This window comes from Trichosurus vulpecula, chromosome 5 (genome assembly GCF_011100635.1).
Source record: "Trichosurus vulpecula isolate mTriVul1 chromosome 5, mTriVul1.pri, whole genome shotgun sequence".
NCBI lineage: Eukaryota > Metazoa > Chordata > Mammalia > Diprotodontia > Phalangeridae > Trichosurus > Trichosurus vulpecula.
In genome coordinates this window covers 105,140,341-105,167,191 of record NC_050577.1, presented here as the reverse complement: position 1 = coordinate 105,167,191, position 26,851 = coordinate 105,140,341, and the positions used below count along the sequence as shown (strand labels likewise).

The 26,851-nt window shown below is 38.0% G+C and overlaps 1 protein-coding gene across 1 annotated transcript in view; it reads left to right on the top strand.

Annotated features, from left to right (window-relative positions):
* The first annotated feature begins 11,418 nt into the window (after positions 1 to 11,418).
* The window catches only part of LOC118851010, a 269,319-nt gene continuing 253,886 nt past the window's right edge, over positions 11,419 to 26,851 (top strand). Inside the window, exons 1-5 of the mRNA XM_036760604.1 lie at positions 11,419 to 11,536; positions 15,562 to 15,725; positions 22,800 to 22,917; positions 25,390 to 25,499; positions 26,563 to 26,714. Of these exons, the coding sequence (XP_036616499.1) occupies positions 11,419 to 11,536; positions 15,562 to 15,725; positions 22,800 to 22,917; positions 25,390 to 25,499; positions 26,563 to 26,714 (662 nt within the window). The remainder of the gene's footprint in view (positions 11,537 to 15,561; positions 15,726 to 22,799; positions 22,918 to 25,389; positions 25,500 to 26,562; positions 26,715 to 26,851) is intronic.

The following is a 26,851-nucleotide window of genomic DNA, read 5'->3' as shown; positions in this document are numbered from 1 at the left end:
TGTAGGGGATATTGGAGTATGGCATTGTCTCTGAGCTACAGTCTTATTGGGCAGCTAACTAAAATACTTGAAACAATTAGGGAACAATGAGAATTGTCAACTGTGATGTTAGTATAGTTGGAAACAATGAAGGAGGACTTGAAGAAGATGGTAGGATTGAACTGGACTTTAAAGGATAAGGAATATATGTATCAACAGAGAGAAGGCAGTGTGAATTAGTATAGGCGAAAGCATACCAGATTTGGAATCAGAAAGTTTGAATCTCTGTTTAATACCTGTGTGATCTTGGGCAAATAATTTTACCTTCCTGGGCCCAAGATTTCTCATCTGTAAAGCAGAGGGCCGGGGCATGAATTATATACAAATTATGATATACAAATGTAAGAGAACATTACATAAGAAGATATACCTTAAGAACTGATAAAAGGGATATTTTGAGATAAACATTGAATGACTTGTATGAAATGAAGTAGAGTGAGCAAGCAGGACCAGGAGGACAATTTATGTGATAACAGCAACATTGTAAAGACGAACAACTCTGAAACAACTGATCAGTGCAATGACCAACCATAATTCCAGAGAGCCAAGGATAAATTTCAATCCCCACCTCCCAACAATGAGATGATGGACTTGAGGTGCACAATGAGACACACATTTTTGGAAAAGGCCAACATGAGACATTGTTTCGCTTGACTATGCATATTTGTTACAGGAGTTTTCTATTCTTAGTGTCTAACACAATCCCTGGCACCTAGTAGTTAATTAATAAATGCTGGTTGATTGGTTAACCAAAAATGAGCCATCAGTTAGAGGACCGGAGACTTAGGTTCTGATATTAACTATATGACTCTTTAACCTTTCTGCATCTTAGGAGTCTTATAAAACGGAGAAGTGATAATTTTTAGGTATGTACAGAGGATTGTGAGAATTGGATGAGATAAAGTATCATGTAAGTGTAAGGTGTTATGATGATGACAGTTATAATTTGTTTCTAGAGGCAATATAAAAAGACATAAATACAATGACTTCTGGAGTCCAGAGACCCAAGGTCAATTCCTGCTTGGATACCTGCCAGCTGTAGAGTTCTGGGAAAGTCATTTAATCTCACTAAAACTCAGTTTTCTCACCTAAAAAATGGGGATGATAACCTACCTAACTTCTTAAGGCTTTTGTGATAGAAATGCTTCATAAATCTTAAAGCATTAAATAAATGAGCTATTGTAAGAGTACCTCAATAACTAATAATCAATCAATGAATACTTACTATGTGCCAGGCACTATGCAAAGCCCTCTTGATACAAAGGAAAATTTAAAAAATGGTCCCTGTTCTCTGTACAACAATCCTATGAGCCCAGCTGTAGAAACGACATAGCCAAGGTCATCCAGCTAATAATGATAGGGCTTTTAGGTGGTATAAAACCTTACATGCTCAGTAGCTCTGTAGTCCTGAGCAAATCACTTAATTGCTGTCTGTCTCAGTTTCCTCATCTGTAAAATGGGGATGATAATCATAACACCATAACAGCGTTGTTGTGAGGATAAAATGAGTTAATATTTGTGGGGTGGGATTCATAAAGACCTCTATCTCCGGGCACATTTCCAGATAAATTCACTGTCTCAGTTTTATAGGTAACTTTCTCTTTAATTCAGAAATAATGTATGTCCTTAGTACCTTGTGACTGTCCAAAACCTAGAAATGAAAGAGATAAAAGGACAGGATTTCTAAAGAATCTTTTTGCTCTCGAGTTCAGGGTGGAAGATTGTGTGTGTATGGTGTGATGTGGTGTGGTGTGGTGTGGTGTGTGTGTGTGTGTGTGTGTGTGTGTGTGTGGTTGTGCTTGGGTGGGTGAGTGTTACTATCAGGGACAATAATTACTAATTAACTAAATATCTTGCCCTGGATTGGAGAGAGGCAGTCCTAGTGTTTTGAATTTGCATTGCCCTTGAATGCAAGGTAGACCATCCAATCAGTTTGATGCACCCTGGGTTCAGGGCTGGTTTATAAACTCTGTGCTATTCTTGTGCCTTTACTCCAGGACAAAACAGAAGTCTTTTGGGAAAGAAGGGGAAGAAATGTCTTGAGGTATGTTCAAGAAGCTGTGTTCTCCCAATATTTACTTTTAATTGTACTTTACTAGTTTATTAGAAAATAAAGTTCCTCCTCCTGTCCCATGCCTCCTTCCACCCAGTAGAGAGATATCATTTGGGCTATGATGAGGTTAGCCAGACACTATGAAGCAGTGAACCTGAAAGGGGTTGGAAAAAGGGTCATGGGGGTTGAGGGGACTGTCTATTCCAGGCTTAGCTGATTCCTTTAGAAAGTAAAGAAGTCCACTTTACACTGCAGGAGCAAAGTGAGAGGTTTTAGAGAAGCCACTATAATGGGACACGGGATTGGGGTAGGTATGGGGTAGTTTGAGGAAGGACCCTTCAGATGTCAGATGTGGAGAAGTTGTACTTGGAGTCTCTGCCCTTTAAAGGGAGAAAGATGCCTATGGAATAAAGATGCCCTGGTGCTGAGCCAAACTAGAAGAGGAGGAGGAGAAGTGGAGGTGAGAAGGGGAAGGGAGAGGGTCTCAGATATGTGTCATGGAGAAGGAGAAAGGAAGGAGAGGAGAAGTATATGCGGAAGCTCCTCATGAACAGGTATTATTTCTTTTTTTTTTTTGTACTTGTGTCTCTAGCCTAGCATGGTGCCTCATAAATAGTGGGTGCTTAATAAATATTTGTTAATTGATTGATTGTGTGCGATGTTACAGTAAAAAAGAGGGGATATGGGGGGTTCTGCCCATCTTGACAGGAAGCATGGTATAGCTGGTATAGATAGGATGCTGGACCAGAGAACAGGGTTCAAACTCTGCCTCAGACACTTTGTCATTTAACCCCTCTGAGATGAACTTTGCCATTTATAAAATAAGGGGATTGGACTACAAGGCCTCTGAAGTCCCTTCTAACACTAGATCTATGTGTAGGGACAACTGGCTTCTCTTAAATCTGCCTCAGTTTCCTACTACATGAGAACTTTTTCATTTTTTACAAAAACCTTGTATTTTTAGGGAATCCAGGGGTTCCCTAAAACAATGAAATATCAGGCCTATTCTCTATCCCTGTTTTTGATTTGTACTCTCTCTTGCCTTTATTGCAAGACAAAGCAGCGAGAGTCAGGGAAGAATGTGAGCTATCAGAGCATAGGGAGTGTTTCATTTTTATCTTTACTGCCTCAGTGCCTAGCATAGTTTGCCACTAATCCATCTATGTGAGGAAAAGAGGCGCAATAAGCAGGGGATGCGAGGAGTAGAAGAAACAACTTTATTTCCCATAGGATTTCTGGGAATCCAACCTTTATCCAAACTTCCAGTCCCCAGTTTTAAATCAACAAACATTTATTAATGAATGAAGTAAAATATTCCCGTAGCTCTTCCAATTCTGGAAGACTAAGTCAAAAAGGCAGCATTTTGGAGAACACACTAGTCTCGGAGTCAGAACACCAGGGTTCTAGCTCTGTCTCTGTAAGTTACTAGCTAGATGACCTGGGGCAATTTAAACTCTCTTGGACAGTTTAAACTCTCTGTACCTCACTTTCTTTAGCAGTAAGAGGGATACAGATTGGATCTATGATGTCATTTGTGTAGGGAACTCAGATGAGGTAACTCCTACTAATAAGAAAGTCAGTGCCTTATCTGAGTCTTAAAGTCTTAGCTTCCTACAACTAAGAATTAGCAAAATATGGTCCACGGGCCAAATATGGCCTGTTTTTATATGGCCTGTAAGCTAAGAATCGCTTTTACATTTTAAAATAAAATGTTATTGGAACATAGCAATACCCATTCATTTATATATCATTTATGGGTGTTTTCACGCTACAGCAGAGGTACTTTGGGACACCTTATCTGATGCACACACATGGTTTCTCTTAGCTCTTAGAGCACTACAAATCTCAGGGACACAGTTATAACTTGACAGAGTTTTGAGTGTCATGTGTATACAGCACTTTACCATGGATGGACTTACAAAAAATTATTACCAGCATTCCCATCACGTCAAAACAAGAAAAGAAGAGAAAACTTTTATTGCAATTTTTTTGAGGTCATGGATTTTATTCAGAAATTTTTCTGAATGAAAAGGATCACTCTCAACCACTTATTGAACACTGAATTGCTTTTGAAATTAGCTTCTCCTGTAGACTTGATAATGTTTCTTAATGATTTCAATCTATAATTACAAGGCAAAGCAGCCCTTGCATGTGAAACTTACAATAAAGTCAGCTCCATGACAATGAATGAAGTATGAATCCCAAGTAATTTCAAGCTGCTTTATACACTTCCAGTGCTGTCAAAAGTTAAAATTAGAAGTGAGATCTCCATTCTCACACAAATTTGCAGCAGATATATTTTCTGAGCTCATGCTACAGTTCTGGCAGTGTTTTTCAGACTTTGATGTAAATACCAAAGAAACGTCTATATTTCAAAATCCATTTAACAATGCAATTGAGGGGCTTCCATGTAACTTTCAACTGGAAGTAACCAATATGCAATGTAATGACATGGTAAAAGACAACAATCAATAGAAGAATCTAATAGAATTCTATAAATGCTTTCCAAGTGATGAAGATGCTCAATTTAAACCATATGCTTGTGTATCGGTATTGATATTAATATCTATCTGTGTGAAGTCGTTTTCAAAGATGGAATATATAAAATTTCATTATATATCAGCATTAACTCATTTGCAATCATCTTTGATGATAGGGAATGTTAATTTTGAACCACAACTAAGTGATATGATATCCACTCAAAAAAGGAATGCTATTCTTTTCATTTGCAGATTTATGTTGCAAAAATTTTGCACTGTTTGTTCTATATTGTAAGTGCTTCCTCTTTAAAAGACAATAGACATTACCTAAAATTGTGCTACATTATCATTACATTTTGAATTTTGTTAATAAAAATTTGGTGGAAATTTATTTTTTCTCTTTTTGTATAAGTGCATTCCTCTTCCTCTTCCTCTTCCCCTTCTCCTCTCCCTTCCTCTCCTCTCCTCTTTTCTTCTTCCTTTCTCTTTTTTTTAAAAAAAGAATGTTATCTCACATTTTGCTTTGCAGTTTTGAGACCCTTAACATATATTATCTGAACTGATTTTTACAAAACCCCGTGAGATAGGTAGAAGAATTATCATGGTCATTCCCATTTTACAGCTGAGGAAACTGAAACTCAGAGAGCATAAAGGAACATGAGCCAATAAGTGGAGTAATCTAGGCTCAAACTCAGATCTTACTCTAAGCACAGTCAGTGCTTGGTATTGACATCATTAGATTTATTTATACATTTATTAGAGGTCCGTTTGTTTTATATATGAACAAAAAACCCCATCTAAACTAAGAAGAACAGGTACATTTCTCTAATGAATCTACATTCTGACTATCTTCATCATAGACACTTGCATAATGATTCTTATTTGGAAACGTTTCAAATGTGTTTATGTACTTCTTGATTTCTAAAAGATCACAATGAAGATAATTTAACTTTGTCTTGAATGTTCCAGGTATTCATCACGATATCAATATTGTACTATGACATAACCAAGTGAAATTCTTAGGAGATACCGAGGTCTCTTTGTTCCTCCGCTACATAAACAGCTTCAACCTAAAGATGCTGTTGCCTTCTCTGTTGTCTCTTCCTTCCTGTTGGATTCTGCATGGCAGGGTTTCAGCTTCTAAACAATAAAATGACAATTATAACAGTAGGAACAGCAATAAGAGATTGAATTGCACAGCGGAGAGAGCTGGATTGAGAGTTAAAAAGTTTAAATTCTCTTCCCAGTTCCTTTATGTTTTCAGTTATTAATATCATATCAGAGTTATGAGGCTCAAAGAAGTAATGAATAAATGAATGAATAAAAAAGCACTTATGTACTAAGTGCTGGTGATAAGAACAGAAATGCAAGGCAGTCCCTGCCCTCAAGGAGCTCCTATTCTAATAGAGATAGACAACACATTTTGGAGGGGTTAGCTGCAAGTCTAGATGGAAAGGCCCCCTACTGTGGTCCACAAGGTACAGCAGCAAAGAAGAGGGCAATGCATTTCCTTCCATTTAAATGATGTGAAATGACTTTGCAAACTTAACTGTTACATGAATGTAAGGTGTTTTCATTAGGCTATCTAATCTACTATCCTAAGGTTACAGCTTATGAAGCTAGTTAAATTTAACAAATGTTTAAGTGTCTGCTGTGTGCAGAGCACTGTACTGAGTTGGATGAGACAGAAAGTTTAAAAAAGTGTTCCAAATTTTTACACACATAGCAAAACCGAAAAAGATTATAAATTAAAACGTTAATCTGTTATGTATTGCTTGCTTTTCTCTTAAAATATTTAATATATTCAATATGTAACTTTCAAAGCTTTCTTGCTTGTCTGCGATTCTTTCTGTCCTTTTTGTTTCTTTTATTTTTTTTAGGCATTTGAAAAAATAAATTTCAATGACCTTTTATTTCTTTTCGTTTTCTGGCAACCCCTCCAGAATCTTTGCCAAGAAAACCTTGTATGGGGTCATGAAGAGCGAGACCTAACTGAAAGATGACTGAACGACAACAAAATCCATATCATCATTTCCTATAGTACAATTCTATTACATTTACATGCCATAATTAAGTGCTCTCTTGATTTCCATGTTATTTATTTATTTTTGCCATAACAAAAGGGGCTTTGCAAATATATATGTATGTTGTCATGTGTATTTATATATACACATGCATACATATATATATACATATATACACATACATATATATCTATATGTGTGTAGTATATATGGGTCCTTTTCCCTTTCTTTAATTTTTCTAAGGTATAGGTCTAGTAGCCGTATATTTGGGTGAAAGGTCTGTATACTGTTAGTGACTTTTGGCACATAATTCCAAAATACTTTCCAGAATGGCTGAAGACATTTATAGTTCCACCAACAGTGTACTGGTGTACTTATTTTCCCACAGTTTATCTAATAATTGGATTTTTCTTTCTTTTTTAAAAATCACCTTTGTCTATATAATGCCTATGAAGTAGAAACTCAAAATTGTTTTGCAATGTTCATTTTTCTAATTATTGGTTTTTGTAGCATTTTTTCATAGTTTTGTTGCTGGCTTGGATTTCTTTGAAAACTGCTTATCCATAGCCTTTGACCATTTGTGAAAGGAAGTTTTGATAAAATATGGTTTCTGCCCTCTTGGAGCTTATAGTCTACTAGGAAGATGATAATATTCATAAGCATATTATTCTATAATATTCGTAACCATAGCTCTCTATAATAAAACACAGTGAGGGGGCAAGTAAAATATAGTAGGTCAGAAGGAATAAAGATTGTCAATGACCAGAGAAAGCTTTCTAGAGGAATTGATATTTAAGTTGGCTTGTAAAAGAATGGTAGGATTGGTAGAATTCAATTAGTCAAACACCATGAATTTATTAAGCACCTATCGTGCTAAAAGTGAAACAGTCCTTGGTCTTGAAGAACTTATATTCTAGCTGGGGGCGACACTATATAAATAGCCCAGTATAATATAGATGCAAGTAGGTTGTGGGGAACCTATTAGTAGCTGGAGGAATCAGGAAAGATTTCATGTAGTAGATGGTGGCCCTTGAGCTCATCCAAGCAGAGATGAAGCATTCCAGATAAAGGGCCAAGTCAGTGCTGTGGGGAAAATGCAGGGTGAGTATTTCAGGTGGGGGGTGGGGCAGTTAAGGTAGAGCATAGGAAAGGATTAATGTGAGATAAGGCTGGAAAGGGAGGGCAGATTGTACTGGGCTGGCAGCCAGGAACCTTTTAAAGGTTTTGCGTAGAGGGATCAAGATGTGATCTTTGTATGAAGTGTGAAATACTGATTAAAAGAAGTAGGAACTGGGTGAAGTCAAGGGGACTGCTGTGTGACCTTGGGCAAGTCACTTAACCCCAATTGCCCTGCCTTACCCCCTCAAAAAAAAAAAGGATTAACAAAAAAAAGACTAAAGATGGGTGGCAACGAAGGCATCACTACATCCATGGCAGTGAGATTAGAGAGGAGGGAACAGCTGTAAAAGATACAGCAGTGATCAAATCCAAAGGAACTGGCAATGATTAGTAGTGAGAGGTGTGGGAAAAGAAGATCAAAGACCACTCCAAGGTGGCAAACATGGGAGACCAGAGAGAATGGTGATGCCATGGACAAAAATCATAAAGTCAGGAGGAGCCATTTTGGGGGAAGATTAAAAAAGTTGGTTTTGATTATGTAGAGCTTTGCTATCACAATCTGAAAGACTGTACAGTTGGTTAGCCTTTCTCCTATCACATGGAGAGTTTATAAAAGAAAAAGAAACAGCCCAGATTTCTGGGGTGTTATTTATAGCACTGGCCCTTATACCACTAAGATGAATATATTGATAGGAAAGAGAGAAAGAGGGACAGGTGAAAACCCTCATGGTGGCAGTGCACAGTAGCACAGTGGTTCCTTGGCTGTCTTAGCCTTGGTATCTGAATTTTGTGTCTTCTTGTTTCATGTGCATTCCTAGGAAAAATCTCATTAATTGGCCTATACTATATGAGCTGTTAGAGCCAAGTGAAGTGGTATAGAAAGGGAAAAAAGAGGGCCCAGGACAGAAGCTTGTGGGAAACCTATACGTGGAGGGCATGATCTGGAGAGAAAGATCCAACAAAGGAATCAGAGAAGGAGTGCTCAGAGAGGGAAGAGGAAAACCAGGAAAGAGTGGTATCCTGATAACCTTATAGGCACTTGGAGATGCAAGACCAGAGTCTGGAAAATAAATCAAGATAAAAACATAGACTTGAGGCTGTAGATATAGTGAAGTCAATAATTGTATATTTAGTTCTCAGTTTCTCTCTAGGCTGAAGACAGCTCTAGAAAGTCCTGGAGAATGAAAATAACTCTGACTTTGTGTCAACTCTTTACTTTTGAGGCCTTTGCTCTTTGCTTCTAGGTTGTTCCTGTTAGAGAAGATTGAGGTTGCTGGAGGTTTGATTGTTGAGAAAGTGGGCTATTACTGTACTTTTATCTTACTCAAAATATTTCCCCATATTTCCTGACTTGTTAAGTTATTTTTTTCTCAACTGATGCAGTGAAAAAGATTGCTACGAAAGTGCTCACTGATATGTACTAATTTGTAAGGGGAAAAAAAAAGACAATATATTGAGACGAGAGGTAAAAAGTGGTCTAATAGAGGAAGACTGGAGCTGGGAGATAAGAAACCTGGTTGTTAAACTTCTTGCTGAGTTTTTATATGAATTTGGGGAGGTCAGAGGTCCAAAGCTCATTTGATTGCTTTCTCTGTGACTAAGTGGGGCACATACTTCTTGACCTTCCAGTTTTGTGGACAGAATGGTATGGAAGTGAAAGGTGCTGTTCATATCTGTCATAATGAGTTATTTTCATATTCTAAGTGTTTCTTTTTTAAAAGATAGCAAACATTACCTAAAAAGTATAGTTATATTTTAACTGCAATGGCCAAAGTATACATTTTTAGCTAATTTTTGACAAAGATGGCAAAACACTGTCCAGGAGCATGCTTTCTTGAGAATGATACTTTTTTTATTTTTAAAGAACTGGGAGCAAAAGAGGAAGATCAAGAATGAGGGAAGCATTGACTAAATATGCTGGTCCCTTGGGTAAACCTTAGGAAGGAAAAGAGAAATGTCTTGGAGCGGCTTGATGTCAATGTGTCTTGGACACCATGGCAGGCTGACAGGTAGTGACTTAGAGTCTCTTTGTTGTTGTCATTCAGTCGTGTCTGATTCTTCTTGACCCCATTTGGGGTTTTCTTGGTGAAGATACTGGAGTGGTTTGCCATTTCCTTTCCCAGCTCATTTTAGAGCTGAGGAAACTGAAGCCAACAGGGTTAAGTGACTTGCCCAGGGTCGCATAGCTAGTAAGTGTCTGAGGTTGTATTTGAACTCAGGTCTCCCTGACCCTGGGCCCTGTACTCTATCCACTGAGCCACTTAGCTGGCTAGAATCCCTCTAGGGAAGAACAAAGGATAGTTTTCAGAGCTATGGTCAATGAAAAGGATTCCTTGTGAGAATGATCTTCATTTTCAGGCTATGTTGATAAGTAAGTGACATCATGGATGGGGGCAACTGGGTGTCACAGTGGATAGAGCTCTGGCTTCAGATACTTATTAGCTGTGTCCCTTGGCAAGTCATTTAACCCTGTTTGTCTCAGTTTTCTCATACGTAAAATGAGATGGTGAAGGAAATGGCAAACCACTCTATTATGTCTGCCAAGAAAACCCCGATAGGGGTTATGAAGTTGGACACAACCCAAAGAACAACAGCAACAAAAAGAGCATGGACAGGTGTGACCTCCTGGACAACCTGTGTGCGTGTGCCTGTGTGTGTGTGTGTGTGTGTGTGTGTGTGTGTGGTAAGGGGCAGGAAGGAAGAATAAATAATTGTTTTAGTATAACATAGCCAGTCACATAGCCTGATCTTGGGTACCACTGAGAGGTGCGATGGTTGTTACTTTTGTCTGCGACCTCAGCCTTTTTCAGCTTGGAGTATTTTTGTCATGTCCCTATTTCATCATTTGCTATATTTTTATTCTCCATCTCTGGGTTGCTACTCAGTGCTTATAACATGGGATTACTTGGGGCAGGATGGGAGTAATCAGTTTCCAGGGAGTCAATTGTCTTCTCTCAGGAAAAGATTTTCCCCCAGCCACAGACATTCTCATTTGGCTGCTTCACAAATGTGGGCCATAGATAGTAGGAACACAATGTAAGAATGTGGGTGGTATAGTACAATCCTTCTTGACTACAGAAGAAAACAATTCAAAGCCCTAATCTTTGGGGTCATCTTTTTATGCAAAGGACAATATATTTAGATAACCAAGGCCTTCCTTGATCTCTTCTAAGTACCCCAATCTTGGCTAGAAAAATATCATAAGTGTGAATTTAGAATTTTGAAACAATGACGACCATGAAGGTGATGATTCATGTGTTCTAAATACTTCTGATATCTCAGATCTTATTCTAATTGCCAGATCTTTTAGCGGCTTTTTCTCATTACTTTTAAGCTAGGCCCATGGTAGAAATACTTCAGTATAAGAATGCATACTTTGATCACTGCAGTTAAAACATAACTGTATATTTTAGGTAATGTCTATTGTCTTTTAAAAGGGAAGCACTTAAAATATAGAACAAATAAATAGTGATTTTTATTAATAAAGTAAAATAAATAATTGTTTAAAATAAATAAATAAATTATTGATAAAATAAAACTAATAAATAGATTATTGGTTGTCTGTCACATGTAATATATATGCTTAAAATCACAGAATCTCAGAATTGGAAAAGGCCTCCCAAGTCACCTAGTCTATCCCATATCCTTTGCTATAGATCCTTATAATATCAAAAATACTAATCTCTTTCTCTTTCCTGTATAGATGGCGAAGAAGACTTTTAGCAAATTGGAGATAATCCTTAGTGTTCTGTTCCTGGCATTGTTCATCATTTGTATTGCCCTGATTGTGCTTTTAGCTACGAATACCTCGGGAGTGAAAGGTAACAAGACAAAGAATTGTGGCATTCTTGAATTATGGTTACCTGTGTGGCCTAATGTTTTCTAGAGGAGAAGGTGTCTTCCTTATATTCTCCAGGGTAGTGATCCCCAAACTGTGCTCTACAGAATTCTGGCCTTCCATGAAATATGAATACAAGCTAGGTGTGAAAATATCATTGCTAAGAAATACTTTCTCTTCTAATATATTAAATACAAAACTATGTGTCAAAAACATTTTATTTGGAATTTTGGAGGTATGAAAAAAGGCTTAGTTTCCTTTTTCTAACACTAAAATTTTTTTCCTCCCTTTTATCCATGGGGTATTTAATGTTCCTAGGTTTTCCCATACATCATTTTTGGATGGTAGCATATTACATGCCTCAAAATATCCCATGGCCAAATTAGCTTGTGAAGTACTGCTATTAATAACTAGTGTGTAGATTTTGACATTGCAGACTCAAAGGTTCCATATCGCAATTCTCTTGTATCCTTCACTTCACTTAAAATGGTATTTTGACTTGTTAAATGTTTGTTAAATTTAATAGAATAGCATTAATGACAATAATAATTAATACTTTTCATAGTAAAGATATAATGAATGATCACATAAATAAAAAATGTATTTAACCAAAATTTACACTTCTAGAATATAAGGGGAGTCTCTTAATTATTTAAATCTTTTGTCTTTTGGATATATGTTCATGTGAGAAAAAATGATTTTACTGATGTACCATTAATAGTAGTCTGCCTTACTTTTCTAATCCTGGGGTTAGATTGTGCTAACTTATTCACATTCTCTGATGGTCCTCTTATGATGTATGGTGCATATTTGTGAAATAGTTGAATGGGAGAAAGGGATTAGTTGGTGGCTAGAGAAAGGGTTTCCCCAGAATACAACAACAGGCAGAAGATAAAATTCAAGATCAGATACATTTAGTAGATACCTGCTGTATGCAGAGCACTGATCTAGGTAGTGACAAAGATGGAAGGGTTAGATAAAATGGTCTGGCTCTCAAGGAGCTGAAAATATAGGTTGGGGGGTGGGGTGTTTCAAGAGAGACAGAAACAATAGTTATAATATAATATACAACATTATAGTGTTATTACAAGAGTTATATAATACAACGTTGCATAAATGCATTTTGGGGTGGGATGAGGTCTGGACCTGTGATCTCATTGATTGTAGGGAACTCCCAGTGATGAATCTCCCTTCACTGGTGTAGATAGCAATGGTTCTGTAACACATATTCTTAGAATTTCCTGGGATACTGAGATGTTAAGCCAACGTGTAGCACAGTTAGGACTTGAATCCAGGTGTTCCTGACTCTAGGCACCTGCTGGCTCTCTATCCACTAAGCCAGTCTGCTTCTCTTTAACCACATTATAGGCTTATAAAACAAAGTGCTATGCGAACTAAATGACCTCTAAGGTGTTTTTCAGGTATAAATTTAAAAATAGAAGTTGAAGGTCATGTGTAGAAACCAGCACAATTGAAGAGAAAATCTTTATAATTGTGGCTTAAATAAAATTTTAAAAAAGCCAATCCTTTTTGAGTTAGAAGTTCAAATCAAGTGTAGAAATCTCACCGTTTTTATTAATATTGTTCTGTATAAAGTTATTGTCTTTAGTTAATAAAGAGTTGAAACACTTTAATTTCATTGTTTTTTAACTCAACAAAAATATTTTAAAACTCATTTAGTTTGTTTTCTCATTCTGGGAAGCTAGATGGGGCAGTGGATAGAGTGTCTGGAGTCAGAAAAACTCTCTGAGTTCAAGTCTGGCTTCAGACACTTACTAGTTGTGTGATCCTGGGCAGATCACTTAACCCTATTTGCCTCAGTTTGCTCATTTGTAAAATTGACTGAAGGACATGGCAAAACACTCCAGTATCTTTGCCAAGAAAACCCCAAATGTGGTCACAAAGGGTCAGGCACAACTGAAAAATGACCAAACAACAATTTGTTTTTAAGTTCTAAGCCATACTTTTTTCTTTACCTGATTTGATCCTGTCATGAGATTGACAAAACCATTTTCAAGGAGGCTGGTTTCTGCATGTGGACCTTATCATTTATATATTTATGTGGTCATTATGAAAGGGTCAGAGTAGAGTTGCCATTTGTATTGTTAAAATTGAAGTAACAATATGTCCACCTCTGTGACCTTAGGCAAGACAACAACCTCTCTGGGTCTCAGTTTCCTTGTCTGTGAAATGAGGATTTAGATAAGATGTCCTCTAAGGTCCTTCCAGTTCCAAATTTATGATACCATGTATTGAGCAATCCTTGAGAACAGAATCATTTAGGCAGTGAAGAGGAGGAGAAAGAAGGAGAGTAATCTCACTTAATTCTTATCTTCAAGAAACTCTCAGTCTAATGGAAGAGACAAATTACTTGCTCCTGGTGCGATGGGGGATACAGGAAGGGGAATGACACCTAAGGGTACCACTCACAGCGAGACAGAGACAGACCCACAGAAGATGTTACCTGCAAATGACCTTTTGTAGGAAGTGGCATAGTGAATGGAGTGTTGGCCTTCTAGTCAGGAAGACTTGAGATTACTTCCTGCCTCAGATATTTATTAGTTGTGTGACCCTGGGGACATAGGAATTGCAGAGGAAGTGACAACCTGCATAGTTAGAGGAAATCTCCTCATCCTGAGTTCTCCATACTAATGAAATCAGTCAGTCTGACACAGTGCTAAGTGCTGGGTATACAACTAAGAAAAAAGCAAGAAAGGCCCTGCCCTCGAGGAGCTCCCAATCTCTTTTGAGAAGACAGTATACAAAGGGAAGCTAAAAAGTGGACAGGGAGGTACTTCAGTTAGAGGGATGGAGAGTGGATGAGGTGGATTAAATATTACATTAAAAATACATTAAATGAATGTATTATGTAGTTAAAATGACATATAAACTTCACGTGAAAACGTAAGTAGAAATGTTCAACAGATTCCCAGAGAAGATTTTTGGATCATTTCAAACACAATTTATGTTCCTCTTGTTTAGATTTGATTTATCAATTAGTGTTTCTAAGAATAGTTTTCCCAATAATGAGCTTCCTGGGGGCATGGTGTTGAAGTCAGAGAAATTCCAAAGTAGTGAAGCCAGATGAGAAATGACGTGGGTTCTGAGATGATCTCCCTCCTTCAGTGGAGGTTTTGGGGTTCGTGGCTACTACCTCCAGAAGGATAGAGATGGAGTATCAAGGTGGAGTAACAGAACTGATGGGATCCTGCAAGATGATGATGTTATTGCCAACAAATCGCCAAGTCCGGTCCCCATCCCCATATTCATATCAACTCACTATGGGACTTTGAGCAAATCACTTAAAGGATCCCTTGGCTTCAGTTTTCTCATCTATAAAATGAGGGTATTAGACTCAACAGCTTTTAAAGTTCCTTTGACCTCTAAATCTATGACTCTATAACCTTATATTTTATTTTAGCACTCTAAGGTGTAGAAACCACTTAGCCCTATGACTAAGGTAGTAATATTTTTATTATTCACATTTCACAGTTGAGGAAACTGAGGTTTAGAGATATCAACTTGATACATGTCAGATCTGGAATTGGAACCCAGGACTCCTGATTGGGCAGCTATATGGTGCAGTGAATAGAGTGTCAGAGTGAAGTCAGGAAGGCTCATCAAATTGGGCTTCAAACCCTTACAGCCGTGTGACCCTAGGCAAGTCATTTTACCCCGTTTGCCTCTGTTTCCTCATTTGTAAAATGAGCTGGAGAAAGAAATGGCAAAACCACTGCAGTATTTTTGCCAAGAAAACCCCAAACGGGGTCATGAAGAGTCAGACAAAATTGAAACAACAACGTTCGTTATTCCTCTACACAAGGCTGACTCTAAGATATCTTAAGTTTATGGAATGTATAAGTACTGAGGACCACAGAGTAAAAGTCAAATCATCAACAGAATTAATCCCCAGAAAAATGTTAAGTACTAAGGACAGTGTGGGTTTGAAAGCTTTTTGACTTGAATATTTCATGTTTTTGTTTTTGTTTTTTGCATTTGTCTTATTAGTTGTCTCAGTAGCTAACACTACTTCAACTCCTGAAACAACCAGGACAACAGTGACCTCTACTACCACCTCCACATCCACCTCTTCCACGACTGTAACTCCAGAATGCCATGAAGTAAACCTGTCAGAAAGGATCAACTGCATCCCTGATCAATTACCAACACAGGTCTGTTGTAATCTATGATTTTATCTTTTAGACTATTCAGTCCAGTTGTTCTTTAGAATTATTCTGCACAAACAGGATGGCAGAAGTAGAAGGAACCTTACAGATCATCTGGTCCAACACTCATTTTACTGATTGAAAAGCTAAGAGGTGGTGAAGCATTAGTGTTCTCCTTAAGTTTTCACAGAGTTTTCTCTGAATGCTGTTGTTGGTCTTGTGGCTTAATCTTCTGTCTTTGGTTCCAGGATGATTTAGTTGGTTAAAAGAGTATGCCCCGATTCACAAGGCTGACCAGCAGCTAAACTCAGGCTGAGTTTGGGTGGGTGAAACATGCATTCCATAGTAACACGATCACAATGCTTTTTCTGAGAAAACCTACCATCTGGATGAGGAGAGGCAATTTCAAACTCTGTCATAAATTATTATCTATATGTAGATAATTCCTTAATCTACATATCCGGTGTCCATTTCTTTCCCAAGCTCAACTAACTGCCAGCTGGACTTCTCTACCTGCACGTCCCGTGGGCATCTCAAACTCAACACACCCAAAAGGGAACTCATTATCTCTCCCTCTAAACCTACCCTTCTTCCTAATGTCTCTATTTCTATCAAAGGCACCGTGATCCTTATAGTGACCCAGGTTTATAACCTTGGAGGTTTCCTCAACCCTTCATTCTTCCTCATTTCCTCTGCCTATTCTCCATAGCCAAACAGTTGCCAAATTGACTTGATTCTACCTCACAATGTATCTTAACCCTGTCCCCTTCATATCACCACCACTGTATTTCCGGTCCTTGTTATATGTCTTATCTATAGTATCACAACAGCCTCCTAATTGGTTTCCTGTCTTCCAGCCTCTCCCTTCTTCGATCCATCTTATTCACGGCTGCCAGAGAGATCTTCCTAAAGAACAGGGTTGACTGTGTTACTCACCTATTCAAGAAGAAGCTTCAATGACTCCCAATTATCTCTAAGATAAAATGCATTCTTCTCTTAGGCTGCTAAGGGATACAATGGCTAGTGTGCCCATTTTGGAATTAGGAAGACCTGAGTTTAAATCTAGCTTCAGACATTTACTAGACCCTGGGCAAATCACTTACCTTGTTTTCCTCAGTTTCCTTAACTGTAAAATGGGGGTAATACTATGACCACCCTCTTAGGGTTGTTGTGAGGATCAAATGAAATAATATTTGTAAAGCACTTAGCACATGGCCTGGCATGTAGGAGGCACTTAATAAATGCTTGCAAAGGAGAACGATTAGGAGGCTATATTATATTAGTCCAGATGAGATCTGTTAAGAGCCTAAAGTAAGGTGGGGGTAATGCGAGTAGAGAAAAGAAGATGGATGTGAGAGATGATGTGGAGTTAGAAACGAGATTCGCTTGGATATGTGGGGGTAAGTAAGAACACAGAATCTATGATAACCCCAAGGTTGTAAACCTGGGTGACTAGGAGGATGGTAATGTCCTTGATAGAAACAGGGAAATTTGGAAGAAGATGGAAGAGAAGGGGATGCATATTTCTATAGCATTTACTATCTGCCAGACTCTGTGCTGTTTTACAAATATTAATTCATCTGATCTTCACAACATCCCTGTGAAGTGGCTATTGCCATTTAGTCGATCATTCTTGTCCAACTCTATGGACCAACTAACTGCCCATAGATTTTCTTGGTAAAAATCCTGGAGTGGCTTGCCATCTTCTTCTCTAGTGGATCCAATGGATCCTTCTTGTTAGGTTAGCAAAGATTAAGCTATTGCCCAGGGTCACACAGCTAGGAAGTGTCTGAAGCTGGATTTGAACTCAGGTCTTCCTGACTCCTGGCCCAGCACTCTATCCACGAAGTCACCTAAATGAGTTTGGAAACAACAATAAATCCTGTTTTGAACAGATTGAACTATTATACCAATGGAGCATCTATCCAGATTGAAAGGAAGTGAGTGATAAAGGGACTGGAGCTAGAGATAGACTAGGGTTGAATGGAGAGACCTAGGAATCATTTATCTGCATAGAAACGATAATGAAGTTCATGGCAGCTGATAAGATCAGCAAGTGAACAAGTCTAGATGAGAGAGAAGGCCCTATATCAAGTTTTGGAGGACACCCACATTTAGGGGGTGTGATGTGGAGGATGATCCAGCACAGTAGACTAAGAAGGAATGGTCAGACAGAGGAGAGCCAGGAGAGAAAATTGTCATAAAAACCCAGATAGGAGAGTGCATTTAGGAAAAAAGGTGATCAACAGAGTCAGAGGCTATAGAGAATTTAAGAAGGATGATGATCAAGAAAAGACTACTAGATTTGGCAAGTAAAAGATCACTGGAGACTGGAAAGAACAATTACGTAAAATGAGTCAGTAATAATGTTTATTATGGTAGTGTATTTGTTGATGGTAGTAATAGTACTGGTCATAGTAATTCTTACAGGCAAAGAAGGATGCTTGCCAGTGTTCACAACAAGGTTGTGAAAACTCTTAAACTCCCTAGAAAAGTTAAGAGCATACCCTTTGACCCAGGAAATACTCTTTGACCCAGTAAGCTCACCACTGCGCCCAAAGGAAGCTATGTAGAAACAAATTTTCTCTCTATACCAAAATAATCATCACCAGAACCTTTATGGTAGCAAAGAAGTAAAAATAAAATGGATGCCCATCAGTTGGGATACGGCTGCAAAAATCTATGGTATATAAATGTAATAAAATGTTATAGAGAAGCAAGGAATATTGAATATGAGGCATTCAGAAAAAAACATGGGAAATTTTAAAAATGAACTTATGCAGTGAAATAAATAGAATCCAGTGATGATAACAATGAAAATGAAAAGACTACTAAAAAGAAGATAAGCTTTGGATGGTTGAACAGCCAAGAATGATTAACAAATAATAAAGCATGTCTCTCTCCTCTAAGCAGAGAGGTGGGGGAATATCGGGGCATGATGTTGTATACATTATCAGATAACAATTCATTCCTATGGCAGAATTTGTTGCTTATCTTTAATTCTTTGTTACAAAGGAGGATTTAATGAATCGGGGGCAAGGTGGAGGCTTTTTTTTTCCCACCAGAAATTACTCTTTCAACAATCTGACTAGCAGCTTTTGTGGGGGTGAAAGACCAACACAAGCCCAACAAGAAGAACACTGCCAAAACCCAGGTTCTTTTGATCTGCTTTACTAAGGAAAGCAACGTTAAGGGGTTAAATCTTACTTTAATCCAGCATACAAATATCATTCACTTAGTTCAGGGGAAAAAGCCAGCAGCACCCTGAACTTCAGAGCAAATGCAAACAAATTATAAACATACATTTATGAACAGACCAGATACAATTCACAGTTACCAAGGAACCATCAACATCTGAGTTCAGCCTGGGAGCTTGACAAGGTTGGCTCAGAGTCACACACCACTCCTGCTGTGGCTCAGAGCTCCGAAAAAGAGAAAGCCAACCCCTGGTTTTATATCTTTTAAGGGTCAAGGGTGAGTCACACATTCGACTCACCCATGTGACCTAGAATCATCACAGCCACTCACCCATGTGACCTAGAATTGTCACAAAGAGGCTACTTAAACCCACGTGGTCTAAAAGCCTCTGATGTCCCAAACATGTCATTCAAACCCACGTGTAAACTAGGCTCTCACCTGAGGCAACGAGGTCACCAAGGACTGCTAAATCTAATCAAGGAAACAAAGGCCAAACTCTTCAAGGGCACTTGGTTGAACTGAGTGCTGAGAGCCCATTTTGTTTACCAACACCATTACAGATGTGATTTCTAAGGTCCTTTCCAGATCTGAATCCTCACCACTCCATAGTGAAAAGGAATTCATGTTTCAAATGGGAAACTTCTGTGGTTCCTTACAAATTCTTCAATTCATGATATTGTGTGTTGGAAGGACCATTCCTATAGCCCAGATTTCATGTAAAGATAAAAGGTACCAATTCAATGGATTTTAAAGGAAATTGTCTCTCTTGTAACACTTTCTCTTGGGAAGTCTAAGACCAGACCCCCAACCAATTTTAACATTAGAACTTGCTGAGCTTCAAATATCAATCTAATTGCTTGAATATTTCTTCCCTTTTCCTTTGTTTTATTGCTATCATATGGGGATAATAAAGTAATATTCTGTTAATACTTGATAATCTTTATTATTCTTTAAATGAACTTTGCTTTCTTTAATTGTCCTTTGCTACAAATTAATTAGTACATAGCTTTGGCATTCATGTGTACATGTGTAGTAGCAATTTGGATACTATTTCAATATCCCATTTGTGTTTTCCTTAATCAGAGTATGAAACTCTGGATGCATAATTTGTCACTACTTTTGACATGAACATTGTCATCAGAGGAGTTTAATTATTATCAGAGAACATAAGAAGAAATCAGGATTCCAGCTACACACAAGGACACAGTGTAAGAGAGTTTGGAAAGAGAGTTTAGAGTTTGGAAAAGGAACGAATTGCATAAAAGGATGTAGGATAGGTGGCTGGATTGCCCAGCAGTGAAACCTTTGTATTTCTCCTAATGCTAGGACATGGCTGGGTGAATAGGAAGGTAAGAGCTGGCAGTTAGGTGCTGTTCCCTAGAGGAAGGCAGAGTGCTATAAATTGAGATGCTTGAAGGTGAAATCTGGGTTATGGGAATGGTCCTTCCAACATACAAAATCATGAATTGAAGAGTTTGCAAGGAACCGGAGAAGTTTCTCATTCGAACCATGAATTCCTTTTACACTATGGAGTAGCGAGGATTCAGATCTGGAAAGGACCTTAGAGATCATCTGGTCCAACTTCCTCATTTTATCCTTGACAATTGGTCATCCAATCTCTCCTTGAAGATCTCTAGTGATGGGGAGCTCACTACTTCTATTTGATTTTTGTACAGTTTGAACTTAAGAATCACTTATTAGTGCTGCTTTCCTTTTTTTTTCATTCCAAGTGGTTAGTTCAGTGCCTCGCACATAAAGTAAGTGCTTAATAAATGTTTTTTGACTTACTGATTAGAGGATGTTGTGTTAGGGGACGATGGAGATAAAAATTCAGATAAGACATAGTACCTTCCATCGAAGAGTTTATTCTCAGGCTGATATAACACTCCTACAGTGTTAGCCCTTGAACCTGTGTTCATTCAATGGCCTCTCTTTACCACATCCATTAGACGATTAGTGCTCTAGGGACCTGGAGAGATGAAGATTTTCAAAGCTATATTTAAAGTATGTTATTGTACCATATTACTTCACTTGGTGATAGTAATAATGAGTGCTCACTACCCAAATCAACTCAGCAGAGGCAACATACAATTTCTTAGACCCTCCTTTCCCATGTGATACATACAGATATCATCCCATGTGACCCATGCCTTCCCTTCAATATGGTGCCCTCTTTGAAGCCTACTGCTTGCTGATCTTGTCATAATATGGTGGGGGTGGGGAGAAAATCCTCTTTATCACACATGTCCATTGAACCTCTTGAAGTACTATTAAATTACATATAGCCCCCCTTCTCTTGGGATTCTCATCTACTTCTATTTAATAGCAGTAGCTGTAATTCTTTTTGCCTTTTTGGTAACTTAAAAAAATTCTTTTCTTTCTATTCCTTTCTTAAGTCTATTTAAGTTCCCAGATAATCAGTAATTAGTTATTATTTTTTTTGCTTTATTCATTACAAGCAAAGGTTGGATGTATCTCCCAGGTTCCCTTAAGCCACCGGGTTCACTACTGCCTTTATATTCTCATGGCTGAGTCAGTTCTTGCCCAGGCCAGACTTCCTCATGACAGCCCTTTATCACTGTAACACATTGACCACCCAACATAGAACTACAACAGGAAATAAAACATCAGAATCATATAAATATATAAAGTATATAAAAATAAAACAAAAATCAAAGCACTTATTGTGCGCAAATTTTTCCTTATCCTGAGCTGAAATCTGTTTACTCATAATATTCACTAGTATTAGTTCTGCCTTAATTTAAAAGAGTTCCACTTATAGGATAACCCCTAGCTCTTCATGAGCACTAAGCTAACTATATGTGTAACAGCCACCAGACAGGATGCTGCTCTCCCAAGTATGACTGGCTGATGACTTAGTGAATTTTGCACAAACAATTCAGTACTTCTTTTGCTAGAAAAATATAATTCTTTCTTAAAACAGTTTAAACAACAATTATTTATTCAACTTAAGTGAAAAATGTTATTGAAGCAAGATTTAAAAAATATTTCACTCAGGCTTAGAATGATGTTTTCTCTCATCTCAAATGTATTAAATATGTTCTTAATATGAAGTTTAATTTCTATTTTACCTAAATTTATTGGGACTATTTATACCTCTACTTATCTTTTCTAACATTGCTTTGGAATTTAAATGTGGGTTAATCTTTCCAAAATGTCTCAGTACTTGCACTTTTTCATCTTTTATATCTGGAAGAGAAAAAGATTAGACAAGAAATTTCACTGTGTCTCTTTCCCCATTTTCTATATAAGCTTGAATCTAATAGTCAAACATATACTCACTATCCTTTGAAATATATTTATAATACTATATTAAAGACTCCTTTAGCTGTTGTGTATGCATATGTCTATATGTATCTGTACACATATATGCATGTACACACATATACACATATACACACATATGCGTGTATGTGTACATCAATTCCTAAATGGACTTTACCCCTTCTTCCCTTTTGAACCTTTAAAGATATTTGGAACTGATAGAACAGTTCTTAAGTATAATCTCTTAGCCCAGTTCTGGGTTGCTCCCATATGGTATCTGTCACAGCATATGGTCAGAGAAATCCATTTATTTTAATGTCAGCCTGAGCCCGATATCATTAGCAATATAATTCTCTTTCCTAGAAAAAACAAATCAGAGAATCATGTGAGGCAAAGGGAAATATAAAATGATGGATCACCCGCCATCTTATATTATTTGTTTCATTACTCCTCTGAATTGGTGACCATATTTCTCAAGAATACTCATAATTGTACCTCATCTAAGACTGTGTATGAAAGGTATCTAGAACATGAGGTGAGTAATGTTAGGGGGCCACTGTTGACACTGTTAGTCTGACATGCTTCTTTTTGTTCCAGGCCACATGTTACCAGCGTGGTTGCTGCTGGAGTCCCCAGGGATCAGTCAACATGCCCTGGTGCTACTTCTCCAAGCAGTATGGCTATCAGGTAGAAGGTAGTGCAGACACCAATGCTGGTAAGTAAGCTGGTTCCCATCACGGGAGAGAAGTATCTATAACAGCCCTGGGGGTGGACTCAAAAACTACCCAGCAGACGGAACTGGAAGTATGTGGTGTATCTCCCTGCATTGTCATATTCGCTATGGAAGCTAGATGGAATTTCTCATGGAGAAGGATCAGGATGCAGAAGGGCAATGATATTGGAGACATGATTTCCACTTTAAACCTAACTTGTAAGTCAGGCAAGGACTTTTGCGAACTATGAAGTGTTAAACAAATACAAGGTCATTTCTTTATTATTAATAATGGCAAAGACTAAGCAGAACCACCCCTTCCCCTAAAGCAAGGCAGGGCGGAGGAGCCAGAAAAAGGAACACAAATTGACTGTGACCCCCGGAAATACTAAGTATAATTCCTGTTCTCAAGGACTTCCTAGTCTTGCAGTTAACTTGTAATCTAGTTAGGGTGATAAGAACAACATACATGAAAGACTTTGGATCATAGATATGGAAGAGATACTAGAAAGCAGTCTAACCCTCCCCCCCATCATTTTAGAGTTGAAGAATTTGTATTCCAGAGATGTGAAGTAATTTTCCTAAGATTCCACAGGTAGTAAGTGAAAGAGTCAGAATTAGAATTGGAGTCCTCCATCTCCAAGTCCAGTTCATTTTCCACCACAGCAAACTGCCTCCCTTAAATGTACTACCCACAAAGCATACAAGCAGATGAAAGCGAGGAAAATTCAAAGTGAATCCGTAAATGCTGAGAGAACAAGAACTAAAGGAAATCAGAGAAGATAAAGTGACTTCGCAGTGGGTTTAATGCACCTTCTGCAAACGGCTTTTCCCAGTGTCTTCTCTCTGAGATTGCCATCTGTCCTCTCTCACTAACTGGTTTCAGTTACTTATGTGCCATCTCCCCTGTCAGAATGTGAGTTCCTCGAGTCCAGGAATGGTGTTTTTGCCTTCCTTCATATCCCTAGCACATAATATGATGAGTGCTTGTTGACTGGCTGACCTTGCTTAACATAGACAGGAAAATGACTGAACAGATAATAGTATATGAATGTATTGGGGTATAACTGTGCTATGAGAAATGATGAATACAAGGAATTTGGGAAAACATGGAAAGATTGCATGAAGTACAAGTGAAAATATTCAGAACCAGAGCAGTAATTACAGTAGCATAAGCAAAATTTGACACTAAAAGGTAGTTATATTCAGATTAATGGTATAAACCAGTCTTGGTGCTAGACAAGGAAGAAAACAAGTATTGATTAAATACTTACTATGTGCTTGGTATTATGTGAATATTATCTTACTTCATCTTCACAACCATTTTGGGAGGTAATTGTTATTATCATCCCCATTTTACAAATGGAGAAATTGAGCTAGACAGAGTTGACTTGCCCAACACACAGCTAGTAAATGTCTGTGGCTAGGTTTGAACTCAGATCTTCTTGACCTTGGGCCCAGTACTCTAACTGCTATGCTATCTTGCTGCCTCTAACCCTGGATAATGAAGCACATCTCCCTCTTCTCTTCTCACTAGAGGGGGGGGCGGTGTGTGCGTGTGTGCATGTGTGTGTGTGTGTGTGTGTGTGTGTGTGTGTTAGTGGTGGTGGTGGGGAACTACAGGTACATAGTATCATACGTCCTTTCATAATGGTGGCTTTGTTGGATGGTGCTGCTTAAATGTTTTCCCTTGTTACACGGGAGAGTCCAGTGGGGGCTCTAGACATTGGGAGACAATAGTGAAACAAAAACAAAAGTCACCAATAAAACTTAAAAAAAAATGCCTTCCTTATAATAGTAGGCTTTAATTAATTGTTTCTTGGACTGAATGGAACTGAGTAAGAGGAGTACTTTCCAGAGGAAGTCTTTATTCATGTTTTTAAGAAGAGGAACATGGATTGGGTACAGAAGATTCAGCAACATTTTCCACCCCCAAGTTGTGACTCAGTAGTAGTATACATATATGATTGTGTTTATCCATCTCTTTCTGACTTCTTTTGAAAAGCAGAAAGTTTCCTTTCTTTTTTCTTCCTTCGTTCCTTCTTTTCTCTCTTCCTTCCTTCTTTTCTTCTTTCTTTTTCCTTCCTTTCTTTCTTTCTTTTTCTCTTTCTTTTTTCTTTCTCTCTTCCTTTCTTCCTCTCTTCTTCTCTTCCTCTCTTCCTCCCTCTCTTTCTCTTTCTTTCTTTCTCTCTCTCTTTCTTTCTTTCTCTCTTCCTTCCTTCCCTACTTCCCTCCCTCTCTCTCTTACTCTCTCTCTCTTCCTTCCTTCCTTCCTTTCTTCTTTCCTTTCTTCCTTCCTTTCTTCCTCCCTCCCTCCCTCCCTTCCTTCCTCCCTTCCCTCCCATCCTTCCTTCCTTCCTTCCTTCCCTTTTTTCTTTCTTTCTTCTGTTTCCATTCGCATTTTGGGTGCTTATGCAAATGAGGTGTAACATTCCTCCAGGGCATGTCAACTCTTTCTATTCTCCCCCTCACCAGGGTTCACAGCCCAGTTGAGCAGACTGCCTACTCCTTCGATGTTTGGAAATGATATTGCCAATGTCATCCTTGAAGCAGAATACCAGACGTCCAATCGTTTCCACTTCAAGGTTTTTGATTTTTTTTGTTCATCTAATTGAAAGTGCAAATGTCTCTGAGAGGCTTAGGGATTAATAGTAGCAATAAGATTAAAGGCTCTTGAGGCTGGATGGGACCTTAGAAATCATCTAATCCCAGTCCTCAATTTAGAAATGAGAGAACTGAGGCCCACAGAGATTAAATGACTTGTCCTAGGTCACACAGCTATTGAGAAGCAGAGGAGGAGCCATAAATCACAATCTAGCTATCATGATATTATTATTCCATAAAATACTAACAAGATAATGGAATTTTTTTTTAGTTAACAGTGTCAGCAACTCCACGATCAGGAGATACCCATATCTCCCCATGTTTAATAAGCTGTGATTGACTGATCATGTACCCTTTGTGCCAAGTAAAGTGTTATAGGAAGAAAATAACTGGGAAGTTGAGAGTTTTAAAAGTGTTAGTTAGTACTTCTCACACAGTGAATCTGGCCCTATGATTTTGTTAGGATTGGGAACTCCCAGTGAGGAATATGTTTCTGCCAATGCAGCTTATGCCAGTGAATTCTTATGCCAGTGATAGCTTTAGAGTTGCTTAGAGGCACTGTGCTGAATTCAAAACTTGAACCCAGGCCTTTCTTATTGAACCTAGCTCTCTAACCACTGCTCTATGCTGCCTCTTATATAATATTTATATGTGTTGAATTCATTGAATTTAATTGAAAAGTTGTCTTGTAGAATCATAGTGTTGATTTGTAAGTGAGAAATGATTTGCATTTTCATGAGAGGCATTTGCTTTAAACAAACAAAAATGGCTACAGAATTTTAGAGGCCATCTAGTTCAAATTGTGTCTGAAAAAGCATATCATTCAAATCCAACATATCTTCCCTTGAAGACCTCTGATGAAGACCTCCTGAGGCAGCCCATTGCATTTTTTATAGTACTAAATATTAGGACGTTTGTATTTGAAGTAAGCTTAGATTTGCCTCTTTCTAAAAGGTCAAAGAAAAACAACTCTTCCCCCTAAAGTTGTTGGATTTTCTGAATGTATTTCATTTTAGTTTTCTGTTTGTTCATCCTTTTGGACAGATCAGTGACCCCAATGATGCCAGATATGAGGTCCCTCATGAACATGTCCAGCCATTTACAGGAACTGCAGCTAATAATTTGAACTATCTTGTGGAGGTTGAAAAAGAGCCATTTAGCATCAAAGTTATCCGGCAAAGCAACAACCGTGTTTTGTAAGTTCTATAAACCTGTGTGATGACTGGGACATTGGAGAGTATGAGTAGAGGGCTCATGAGAATGACCTGATTAATTTTTAGCTTGGGAATATACACTATAGCATCATTGTGTCAAGGTTCCCGAATATAAGATT